This window comes from Dromiciops gliroides, chromosome 6, assembly GCF_019393635.1.
Source record: "Dromiciops gliroides isolate mDroGli1 chromosome 6, mDroGli1.pri, whole genome shotgun sequence".
Classification (NCBI taxonomy): Eukaryota; Metazoa; Chordata; class Mammalia; order Microbiotheria; family Microbiotheriidae; genus Dromiciops; species Dromiciops gliroides.
This window is the reverse complement of record NC_057866.1, coordinates 121,555,816-121,569,303: the sequence shown is the minus strand read 5'-3', so window position 1 is coordinate 121,569,303 and position 13,488 is coordinate 121,555,816. Positions and strand designations below refer to the sequence as shown.

Genomic DNA, 13,488 nt, shown 5'->3' with positions numbered 1-13,488 from the left:
GTTTCCTTTTCTTTGCCTGTCCTTTGACTTTTAAGAAATCCTCCCCATTGCTTCTGCTGGCCTCCGATTGATGGACAAGTTAGTGTTTACCCTGAATTGTAAGGACGGGGATGTAAAGCTTGGAGAGGTCTTAGCGAGTCATGCTGTCTGCCTGCTTTGTAGGTGAGGGGATTGAAGCCCAGGAGGTTAAGCAACTTGCCCAATGTCTAAGTGACAGGGATGGGATTCCATCCGAAGTCTGCTGACTCTAAAAGCAGCACACCCTCTGTTCCTGCCATGCTGCTGCCTATGTCCTTTGTTCTTTTCACTAGGATTATATTCCTTTGGGGCAGCTAGGTGGCGCAGTGGATAGAGCACCGGCCCTGGAGTCAGGAGGACCTGAGTTCAAATTCGGCCTCAGACGCTTAACACTTACTAGCTGTGTGACCCTGGGCAAGTCACTTAACCCCAATTGCCTCACAAAAAAAGGATTATATTCCTTCATAGCCTTCATTGTCTTGACTAACGATTCTTTAGTATTTTGTCCATATTCATGTGGATATCTTAATTATTTTTGCTATCCTTTGGATCTTTTCTAGGGTCATTTTCTTTTGAGATTCAAACATTATCATGTGGTAAGTTCTAGGGGGCAGAAGAGATCTTAAAGATCATCTAAATCTAATTTGGGGCAGCCTCGGTGCTGGGCCTGGAGTCATGAAGATTTATCTTCCTGAGCTAAAATCTGACCTCAGACACTTACTGGCTGTGTGACTCTGGGCAAGTCACTTAGTCTTGTTTGCCTCAGTTTCCTCATTTGTAAAATGAACTGGAAAAGGAGATGGCAAACCACTCCAGTTTCTGTGCCAAGTAAATCCCAAATGGGGTCAAGAAGAGACAGACATGACTAAACAACAACAAAAATACTGTCTTTCCTCAACAAAATTTGATATAAAAATTTTCAACTTGCAAAACAAATAAGTCATTAGAACTTTTTCACACTACAAAAGTATTAGTCATTCTTACCAAAATTTCATGGTTTCTCTAGGATGTGTAAAAGATGATTACTAAATAATTTTTAGTAAATTTATAAACATTATATATGTGATATGATATATACACATATATGCAATGTATGTATGTACTTATGTGTATGTACATATTTATAAAAATTCTGTTTGCCTCTCATTTTGGGGAAATAATAAAGAACAGAAACATTTATTACTTGAAGCAAGGAAAACCTATTTAAATATGGGTCATTTAAATATTTATAATTTATTAAATATTTATAATTATAAGACAATGATCAGGGCACTTTAACATATCCTTTTCATTCGTGACATCAAGAATTTGGTGTGAGAGGATCAAAGTTCCTTACTTTTGTGTGTGTGTGTGTGTGTGTGTGTGTGTGTGTGTGTGTGTGTGTGAAGCAATTGGGATTAATTGACTTGCCCAGGGTCACACAGCTAGTCAAGTGTCTGAGGCCGGATTTGAACTCAGGTACTCCTGAATCCAGGGCCAGTGCTTTATCCACTGTGCCACCTAGCTGCCCTTAGTTCCTTACTTTTTAAAGCAGTGACCCAAACAAGTCCTTTTGTCTCTGAGACTCAATTTTCTCATCTATAGTGTAGGGTTTGTAATACATACACCACCTGTTATAGGGTTATTGTGAGCAAAGTGCTTTGTTGGAAATTGTAAAGCCTATATATGTGCATGTGAGCTATTCTTAGTATGTGTTAACTAAAGTAAGCATTACAATAATTTTCTGAGCAGTGCAGAGACGTGTTGGCAACACTACTGTCATAGCCGTTAAAGGTTTCTGTCATTGGTGACAGAGATGAGGCCAGTGTCTTTTACTTTATCTTTTCCTAGTCTGTGTTAAGGATTTCTACAACATCCACACCTCACTGCTGTGCTGATATCACCTCCCTAATATGGCATTTCCAATCATCACAGCTGGCTGTCTCCATTTGCCAGGGTTTATTTGTAGGTGGAAGGTTGCTTGTTTGCATGGAGGTATTTATTTGCCAAAATGTTGTTCCTCTGTATCACCAAAGTGCTGAAAAGCAAACTAGGCCAGCCCATTATAGAAAACTCAATTCCACAAACAACACGAGCAAGTAGCCCCAAGTCTCTCTTGTTGTTTGAAAGATGTACTAGTTATTAATGCCTTAACACTACTTCATGTGCACTGTTCTAGCAATTAGAGTCTCTAAGCCAGGAACTTGTCTTAAGAGAACCATTTGAGAAACATATTCTCTGTTTTTTCTTTAAAACCTAATTTTAGATCGGAAGGTTTAATGGTATTTTAATGTGCATATTATATTCCCAGGGAAGATCACCCAGAAATTTGGAAAAAACAGGAGGGTTTAGCAAATTTCATTTCAAGATTGAATTTCTTTAAAAAATGAGTTTAGGATACATGAGCAGTATAGGAGGGCCAGAATTCTCACTTTTCCAGAAAGAGGCAGATTGGGATAATGGTCATTGACTTATACCTGATTTAATAAGGACACACACACACACACACACACACCCTTTTTTGGACTCTGAATTCAGAAGGAGAAGAATGGGAGATGTCAAAAATCTGGGTTAGCTCAGTGGAACAGATTCAGAGTTGAGGCAGGGTTGAGTTGATGTTGTGTCCCAAAACATTTTTTCCCAATTTGGCCTTACTTGTTTTAATTCATTTTTGTGTTATTGCCTGAAATTCTATTAACTATACATTCACTTAAATGAACAGGCATACTTTAAAAAATTTTTTAAAACTCTGGGGAAGGTGATACATTGTTCACCCTGGTTTTTCAAGAATGAGCTAGTAATGGAAACACTTAAAACCAACCTATGGTGATTGGGTTAAAGCAGAAACTAGGAGGTCTGAACAAGTTAAATTTTTTTTTTTTGGCAGGGGGTGATGGTGGTAGTGGAGATCATGGTTGGAAGGAGTATTTTCTGGTCTGTTGTGCCTTCTAGGGCTGTGCTGTCCCAGTTTTTGGATTGGACATGATTGGAGAGGCATGACTCACCTGCCCCCTCTTTTAGTCTGTTCCTTATTTCCAGAGAGGTCCTTAAGTCTCCTGCATCTCATGGGTTATTCCTCTCCTCCGGCATAGAACGTCAGACTTCTGAAGTACTTTCTCACCTCTGGTCAGATGAAATCGCTGGAGAAGTAAAGCCACAAAAGGGAACTCCCTCTGTGGGTGGAAAATGATCCAGAGAGCCACGTAGCTGCCTGCTGCTCATTCCCAAGATGCCTTTCTGTCTGGCCTGGAGGAGCAGTGTTTCACCAGGAGATGCCATCTCTGCCAACTTCTTGTTGCTGAGCTGCTTGAGATCAGGGTGCTCCCCAAGGCAGAGGAGAAACAGTGGAAGGTTCTCCCTTCCCCACCCACAGATGTCTATGCAATGGAACAAAATTCCAATCGCCTTGTTTAAGTTATGGTTTTGAATTTGGTTGGTACATATGTCTCAGTTCCTGTTAAGGAAAATCTAATTCCCAACTTAGAAATGAATTGGAAAAGGAAATAGTGGTGATTTGGGTGATGTAATTTTCCTGCTGCCAAGAACTCCACTGAAATTATCTGTCTAATTGCTGAATAACAGTTAGGTATTTATTTTGTATAGGAAGTCTTCAGTGGTTAGAGTCTGGATCAGTTTATAAGTGGTATCTTGGGACAGAAATGTTCCCTATCCTTTGGTTAATCCCTGAAAATATCAAGCCCCACTGGTTATGTCTACATTACTAAATTAACCTAACTATTTACATGTGTAGATAATTTTGTGGCCAACTTGGTCATATCTTTATACCTCATCTGAAAATTAAATCGCCTTATGAAGATTCGAGAAATATGTTCATGCCAAAAAGATGTGTGATTTTGAAGGTCGGCAAACAATTTTCCTAATGGAGGTAATGAGGGTGGCCAAAAAGAATTTCCATTTCTGTGTAAAGGCTACATACTTAGATTTCCCACAACGTTCTATTTCAGACTTTATCTATTTATATTGTCATTATATTTACTAATACAATGAATGAGAAAACACTCTTGATTACATAGACTCTTTAAAAGTTCAGAAGGGATGGTGTGAGTTAACGTATAGACACATTTTCATAATGATCGCTTAGTGGTAATAAAGCTGTCTTCTTTAAAAGAACTGGCATAAAAACAATAGTGGCCTGGAAGTTAGGAGATTTGAATTATGGTCCCAACTTTGCAGACAACTATTTTTTTAGTTTTAGACAAGTCATCTAATCTCCCTGGACCTTACTTCCATCATTTGTGAAATGAGAAGGTTGGATTGGAAATCAATCAATCAATCAGTCAGTCAACGTTTGTTAAACACCTGTGTGCTAGGCACTCTGTTAACCTTTAAGGTCCTTTCCAGCTTCAAGTTGTATCATTTGAAGATGGTCCTATTGACAGATCATTAACAAAACATGTTCTTTGATTCCCTTCCACTCTTCTCCCGGTCCCCCCCCCCCCCCCCGCCCCCTGCAAGTTGGGAGAATAAATGTTTTTTTACACTTCCACATTCTTCCAATTCCCTTTGTATTGCCAACCACCATAAAGGATGCAGTCCACAACAATAAAGTAGAATTACCTAAAAGGAAATCGAACTTATTTAAGAATTTAACAAACATTTATTAATATGATGCAATGGATAGAAAGCTGGTCTTGAAGCCAGGGAGATCTGGGTTCAAGGCTTACTGTAGCCCATATTGGCTCTATTTCTAGATCTAGGAAACTTTAAGAATGTAAGCTGATGAGGTGAATACACAATAATTCACCTCCCCCCTCACACACACACACACACACACACACACACACACACACACACACATAGGCACGCACACATACAATGAGTATTCAGTGTTCTGAGGTTGTCCATACTCAGAGAATTATAGAGAACCCGGTACTGCCTCAGCACTTCTGCTCAGTAGGGTGGATGTGCATTACCACCAGGGTGAATGTAAGACTCCTCACCCTTACTAGCTCTGATGATGCCCTACCCTGCTCAAAAGGCTCAGTGGCTCCTTCATGCCTCTAGGAAATAATAACAATATCTCTGCTTGGTATTGAGAACCCTTAAGATTTGGACATTGGCCATCACTCTCTCTAATGCACTGCCTATCCCCAAACTTGATTTTCTATCTACTTGGTCCTTCTGTATTGCCTATAAACATACCCAAGTCTCTTCCCATTCTTAAAAAAACCCCGACAACCAAAACAAACAAAAACTTGTCCGATCATTCCCTAAAGCTATCGTCCTCTATTTCTCCTTATTTTCTCTACCAACCTCCTATAAAACCCCACAAAAACAGTTTAACTCATTGCTTCCATTAATCTTTTGGAATTTGGATTCCAACCTCATAATTCAAGTGAAACTGCTTTCTCCTGTGTTATCAGTGATCTCGTGTCAGATCTGATGAACTTTTATCAGTCCTCATCTTTCTGAACTTACTGGCAACATTTGACTCTACCCACCCTCTTCTAGATACTTTCTCTTCTCTGATTTTTGTAACTCTATTCTCTCCTAATTCTTCTCCTGTTTGTTAAGTATTTTAGCATTCATATCTTCTTGCTCCCTAATTTAAGATAGTCCTCTTTTCTCTTTATGGTATCAGTGGCTTCTTCAACACCCATGGGTTAGTTGTTATCAAGATGGGTTCTATATACCCATCTCTTGCTTGAATTACAGTTTCTCGTTGGGTATTTCAAACTGGATGTCACATAGACATCTCAAACTCAACAAGTCCAAAATGGAACTCATTCCTCCCCACCCCCAATGTACCAAACCTAACCTTCTGAACTTCCCTACTTACGTTAAAAGACCCACCATACTTCCATTTCCCCAGGTTTGCTGCTTTGTTTCTACCCTGAACTACTCATATTTTCTCTTTAAATATCTAGTCAGTTGCCAAACCTTGCCCTTTCTACTTCCACAGTATCTTTTGTCTTTTTTACTACTCTTATAGGCACTTTATTGGATTCAGACCATTATCACCTTCTGTTTGGACTATCAGAACACCCTCCTCATTGGACTCTCTGGCTCAAGCTTCCTTATTCCTGTCTTTATGCCAATGTGATTTTCCTAAAGTATAGGTCTGACTTTGTCACTCCTCTACCCAAATTCCAATGCTTCTCCTTTGCCTTTAGCCACAGTGTAAACTCCTGTTTGGACCTTAGGCCTTCACAACCTCATCCTAATGGACTTTTCTGGCCTCATTAGAAGTTATTTTCCTTCCCACCTCTCAGGATTGTTGTGAGGATTAAATAGGGGGTATTTGTAAAGTGCTCAGCACACATTTAATAAATGCGTGTTCCCTTTCCTTTTCCCCTTTTCCACATTCTGTGGTCTCCTGAAGCTGTCCTTGATATTCTTCACATGGGACACTCCATCTCCTGTCTTCTTGTTTCTGACCTGGCCAGACTTTGTTCCTGGAATATATTTCTTCTTCACTTCTGCCTCAATGAATCCCTTACTTTCAGCTCAAGCACAGCCCCTTTGTAAAGTCTTTCTCAATGTTCCCAATACTAATGTTCTTCCTCTTTAGCCATTGTGTACTGGTTCTGTGTTTATTTTGTATTTCCTACTCTTATTTCTCTTGATAAAATGTAGCTTCTTTACTGCAGGGACAGTTTCCTTCCTGTCACTGTGTCCCAGGTGCCTAGCACAGTGCTCAACATACAGTGAGTGCTTAATAAATGATTGTTTGACTCATGGGCAGCAAATTGTCACAGGAAGTTTTATGTAAGAGCTGGATGGCTGCTTCTCAGTGGTTTTATTGAGGAGATTCATTTAGGTAGAGGGCTTAACTAGGCAGCCCCTAAAGTCCTTTCCAACTCAGAGATTCTATGATTTTAATGACTCTTCCTTAGAGCAATATTGTGAATCTTTTCTCTTATTGCTGTGATTTTTTTCTTTTACCATCCAAAAGTTATTTCACATGGAAATTATAAATGAATTATGAGCTTACTTAAGACAGAACATTTTTGTAAGTTATGAGTTAAGGCATGTGGTGTGAGCTTGTGTTTATTTTTGTTTAAATATGTATTCAGAAATGTATTTTGGAAAAAATATTAAATTTCAAAAATATTTCTTTTATTCTAGTCATGGACTCCTGCCCTGTAGGTCTTTTTGTGAAACTGCAAAAGAAGGCTGTGAACCAGTCCTGGGAATGGTGAATTCTTCCTGGCCTGAGTTCCTCAAATGCTCACAGTTCAGAAACCACAGCGAAAGTGACATCGGGAGGGTCTGCTTCTCCCCGCAGCAGGAAAGAGCAAAACAATGTAGGTTTCTGTGTTTTATTTCTCTTCAACCAAAAAGGTTCAGGGGAGTTCTGTCACAGAATATTATCCCCTCCAAAGCCTGGGGTGGAGAACTAGAGGGATTCCAGATGTTAGCTGGGAAAGTTAACCTCAGAGATGCCTCCTTCCCTCCTACTTCTCCATCTCCTTTTTCCTCTTCCCCTGTCCTCTTTCCTATTCCTTTAAACCTTGGGGTTTTATCTTTAAATGCTATATCATTGGCAAGGCTTAGCTCGCTGATACAAGGCTTAAAGTACAGACAATGAACAAGACAACAGATGAAAATTAGAATTAAACTATATGTAACTTTTAATGATTCTTTGAGAATTCTCTGAAAGTTACTGTATAAGCAAAAAAATCTTCCAAATCAAAACTCCAGGTTGAAAGTATACAGAGCTTTTCTGAACTACTTTGGGCTAAGTTCCAATGCATATTTTGTGATTTGTTTTTCAGTCTTTCTGGGAATGATAATGAATTTCTGTTATGATAGTGCACTGGATATGGGTCTGATAGATGGTTCCAGATGGTGTATTACTCTAGAATTTAAAGAAAATATTTTTTGATTCTTGTTTGATGGGCATAGTGCAAACTATCAAACAGTTATCTTATTTGGTTCAATTGGTAAGGATGTGTGTGTGTGTGTGTGTGTGTGTGTGTGTGTATTTTTCATTTTTTTTGAAGGGGGCAATGAGGGTTAAGTGACTTGCCCAGTGTCACACAACTAGTAAGTGTCAGGTGTCTGAGGCTAGATTTGAACTGAGGTCCTCCTGAATTCAGGGCCAGTGCTTTATCTACTGCACCACCTAGCTGCCCTGTGTATGTGTTTCAGGTGTGTGGTGTGGACACTAGGACTTAGAGCTGGAAGACCCCAGTTCAATTCCTGGCTCTGGCATTTACTAACAGCGTGGTCTTGGACAAGTCACTTTTTCTTTTTGAGACTTTTTTAATTTATCTGTAAAATGAAGGTAATAAAATGTGTCATACTTATTTTTATATGTTTGTTGTGCTTCACAAATAACTGTATGAATGTAAGCTTTTATTTACTATTTGCACCCTGACTTAAAATGACAGTGTAATTTCTAGTTTGTATTTATTATGTATTTCTAATTTAGTGTAATTGTATTTATGTGCTATATATTAGTGTGCTGATTGGGTCCATTTTTGTACTACCTAAGAGCCTTATTATCATTTTGAATTTGGGAACCATGCTCTAGAATTACTGCATGAGTAAAACCAACTGAGTCCTCTTGGTCTTTCAGTAACTACATCTTTAATGGGGTATAAAATCAGCCCAGCTCATAATTCCCAGAAGACACTGGGTCATTGAGGTTTCTGTATAAATCATTGAGTTCAACAAACTTATTAAATGGCTACTATTTGTAGGATCCTGGACTTGGTGCTAAAGATAGGCTGAAATGACACAGTCCTTGCCCTTAAGGAACTTGTAATCTAATGGTTTCCATAACATGTATTATAATCTCCTCTATGAAGTTGTAAGTGCTTGAGGGTAGAAACACAGCACTTGGCAACTTGACTGTGTGCCCGGCACACAGAAAATGTTTTTTAAAATGTTGAATCAATGGATATATAAGAAATGAAAGCTACATATATGCAAGTAAAATATACGAGCTGTTGTCTGGTGAATTCAATGTAGGCAGCCACTTAGTACTAAAGCAAAAGTTCTTTCTCTCATTTATTTATTTATCCATTTATTAATTTGTGTATTTATTTATTTGTTTATCTATCTATTCATTCATTCATTTATTTATTTATCTATCTATCTATTTATTCATTCATTTATTTATTTTTGTGGGGCAATGAGGGTTAAGTGACTTGCCCAGGGTCACACAGCTAATAAGTGTCAAGTGTCTGAGGCTGGATTTGAACTCAGGTACTCCTGAATCCAGGGCTGGTGCTTTAGCCACTACACCACCTAGCTGCTCCCCTCTCTCATTTATTTTTTTTTAAATTATCCAAATAACTTATAAGTTTATCTATTCTGGTTTTCAAATGGTAGGTCAATACTGTTTATTGAGCACTTACTGTATCCATACATAGCACTGTTCTAGGCACTATATGAGGCTTATAAAATAACAGAAGAAAAGAGATGGAAGAGACCACAGGGAATATTTGATTTAAATCCTTCATTTTACAGATAAAGAAATTAAGGCCCAACCAGGTTAAATGAGAGGCCCATGTCATATATGCTATTGCTGACAGAATCAGGTTTAGAACCCAAGTGTTCTGACTTGGTCTACTTTCCATTGTGTCACACTAAAGTGATTCCTTATATTTGTGTAGGACTTGAAAGTTTATGGAGTATTTTATTCACAGCAACTTCATGTTCTCTGACCATAAGGAGTTAATATTACATTTAGGACATATATATATAGGATAAAAAAAGATGTAAGAGCAATATGAATATGAATACAAGGATAAGGAGTTTGATTGGCATTTTGTTAGATCATCAGAAAAGAGATTTTAATCAATATGTTTTAAGCCAATTTTTCTAGGAGGAGCAAAAAGAGAAGATGTTGACATATTCGGTAATGTAAGCCTATGTAGGAAATCAATAAATGAACTGAATAAAACCATTTACTCAATGGTCACCCTTGAAAGTTGACTTTCCTCTCTATCTCCCACTCTTCATGGATAAAGCAATAATAATTCAACCCACTATAATGCTCTTGGCCACTAAACTTGCCTTATTTGTTCAACAATAGACTATGGGCAAGACAGTATTAGTCTCACTCAAGTGGTTGTGTGCTCCACCCAATGCTAGCGAGTGCTTGGGGAAAAACCCCCACAGATTTTCTGTGATTCTTAGAGAACAGATACTTTTGCCCTCCATTTGTTGTAGTGGTTGCCTCATTAAATTAGGATTGTGATCTATGGGGAATCTATCATCTACCTAGTTAATCTCTTATGGTTCGGCTCCTTCTGTGCTGAATTTCAGTGAATCCTAATCATATGGGCATAGCATAATGGAATTGCCCACACAAGTTGACTCAGTCATATATACTGTTTTACTTATTACCATTGAATTGAAAGAACTAAAAAAATGTATTTTTAAAAATTGCCAAATGTTATGTAGCCTCTATGCTCAAATCTTCTCCCAGACCTAGGCAGCTCAAAAATTACTGGCATAGGGGGCAGCTAGGTGGTGCAGTGGATAAAGTACCGGCTGTGGATTCAGGAGGACCTGAGTTCAAATCCAGCCTGAGACACTTGATGTTTACCAGCTGTGTGACCCTGGGCAAGTCACTTAACCCTCATTGCCCCGCCGAAAAAATTATTGTCATGTCCTATACTTAGGTGTTCTTAGACACAGCAAGGTGACTCACTGGATAGAGCACTGGGCTTAGAATCAGGAAGACTCATCTTCTTGAGTTTAAATCCAGCCTCAGACACTTAGTAACTGTGACCCTGGGCAAGTCACTCAACCCTGTTTGCTTCAGTTCCTCATCTATAAGATGAACTGGAGAAGGAAATGGCAAACCACACCAGTATCTCTGCCAAGAAAATACCAAACAGAATCATGAAGAGTTGGACACTACTGTAACAAATAAATAACAACAGACACAGTTCAGTTGCTTAGACTCAAAAGCCCTCAATGGGAACAGCAAGGGCCCTTAATGTTGGAGTTACCTTGTATCACTAATGTTTTTCTACTCTTAATTGTCTCCTATCTGCTTTTCCATTCACAGCTTCCCGAAGGGTCAGAGACAAGTCAATTAGGGAACTTGGGAATTTGGACTGTCTCTGCTGCAGCTTTTCCACTCAAAATTCTGACACTGGCAGCAACTTTTGACCGTTCTCTCTGACTGCTTCTCAATATAACTGGCTCTTTCATTGGCTTCTATGGTGCTCTGATTAATCCTAGTTGCCTATTCATTTTTGAGTAGACTGGTGGAATGAAGCCAAGGGAGTCACCTCTCCAGGCTCCACTCCTCCTTCTCTTCCTTGGAATCACTACTCTCCCTTGCTTTATGCCAATATACATCTCATGTAATCTCCAGGTTTAGTTTAGAGGTTGACCTAGAACCCAGGTTTTAAAATTGCTTATTCCATCCTCTTTCCACCACACAATAGTCAGGAAAGCTTGGGTCAAGCCAATATTGGATCAGTAAGATTATACTGCTACTCTATGTTTATGTAGTGTTTGTCTCCAGAGAACTTGAACCACTTTACAAACTGAATTCAGACAAAACCTATAATGTGGAACAGCTGCTATTGCCAATGCAGAAGTCAGAAAACTCAAGTAAAATTTCACCTAGTTCTCTCTGTGCCAGTCATAGCTCAGAGATTTATTTATATTACAGAGAGACTCAGCTATCATTTCTGTTCTGTATTGACATTAGGGACTGCAAAGGAAATCTAATGATATGATGGTAATGTTGTGGGAATTCTGTTTCAAAGATTTTAAAGTAAATAGTTGAGTTGTGAGAATTCAGGAGACTGAAGGTCAAGTTTCATCAATCATTCTGGACTATATAACTAACCTTGACCTCCATCTCATCTGCATTCACACAAGGGAAGTAGCATTTAAATTGTATTTCTATAGGTCTGAAGGACAGCTCCCCAGCCATGAAAGAACTTTGGTTATTTTTCTCCCCTTTCTTTCCTTCCCTTCTCCGGCATTCTGTTTGTTTTGTCTAGTGCTGGATCCTGGTAGCAACCACTTAACGACTCCTTAATGTACTGACGATTAAATACTCTGAAATTGTGTGTGTGTGTTTACATGTGTGCACGTACAAGTGCCTGTGTGCACAAAACTGATATTTGCTTTATTGCAGGGGAAAGTGCAGGAATATATCTTTGAAGTGCTTTCTTTAAGTGTATACACACACACACACACACACACACACATATATATATGCATGTGTACATATCTATCATATATCTGCTTGCCATTTTGGGAGGGAAAAAGGGAGGAAGATTTGCAACTCAAAATTTTACAAAAATGAATGTTGGAAACATCTATCTTTATATGTAATTGGAAATAAAATAAAATATTACCATTAGACCTAAAAAGAAATTATTATAGATAGCATTGTGAAGGAGTTGGTGACAAACAGTTTTTAAACTTTTTTTTTTTTTTTTTTTGCGGGGCAGTGAGGGCTAAGTGACTTGCTCAGGGTCACATAGCTAGTAAGTGTTAAGTGTCTGAGGTCAGATTTGAACTCAGGTACTCCTGACTCCAGGGCTGGTGCTTTATCTGCTGCACCACCTAGCTGCCCCCTGTAAACTTTCTACTTCAATGGTAAGTCTTATCAAAAGAAATTGTCGCCAGATGTCAAATCCTACTACAATTTTAATTTTACTTTATACACCTCCTCTTAGTTTTCACATATACCCTTCCATCTTCATCTATACTTTTTTTTTTTTAGTGAGGCAATTGGGGTTAAGTGACTTGCCCAGGGTCACACAGCTAGTAAGTGTTAAGTGTCTGAGGTCGGATTTGAACTCAGGTACTCCTGACTCCAGGGCCGGTGCTCTATCCATTGCACCACCTAGCTGCCCCTTCATCTATACTTTTGAACACAGTTAGATTTAATAGTTGAGCCCCTTCTGGGACTACTTTTACAACCCATTCTCACAATCACAGGCCAGGTCTCTAAATAGAGTCTAACTACTTCTTCCCTCCAGGGTTCTAGGGGTAACCCCAAGGGCCCGGGGTTTCTGGTACTTTACCCTAGAACCCCATTGATGTGATCCCCACTGATTATTAATCAGACATAATTAGATTTTAGAAAGAGTATTCACTATGCAGTTACAGCAAAAGCAGTTGTTACAGAAACATCCTTCTTAAACTAAGGACACATTTTCCTCTTGCACAAACACTGTTTCTGGGAAGAAAAGGTTCAAGCTTCCGTAACACATACAATCCTTCTTGGAAATCTCATGAAGTTTCTCTTAGGAGTACATCTCTGCAGGGCTCAGAGGGTCTCTGCATTTATATAGTACTTTCCTTTGTGTATCTATTTTGTCCTTGGTATGTCTCTCTGCTCCTGATGCAGATGCTGCCATTAGCCACTGCTCCCAGGGGATACTGCCACTGATGTTGGTGGGGCCTCTGGTTTTTGGTCTTTTTAAGTTCACAATATCATCACCTGCTCAAATGGAGGCAAGAGTAGGAGAGAGCTGAACCTCTTCTACTGTTCCTCCCCCAAGATAATTCCCTCTCGGGGTGTCTTTTACTGCT

The 13,488-nt window shown here is 39.0% G+C and overlaps 1 protein-coding gene across 1 annotated transcript in view; it reads left to right on the top strand.

The window, feature by feature from the left end:
* The window catches only part of CORIN (corin, serine peptidase), a 225,053-nt gene that overhangs the window by 88,294 nt on the left and 123,271 nt on the right, over nucleotides 1-13,488 (top strand). Inside the window, 1 exon segment of the mRNA XM_043972400.1 lies at nucleotides 7,087-7,265. Within this exon segment, the coding sequence (XP_043828335.1) occupies nucleotides 7,087-7,265 (179 nt within the window).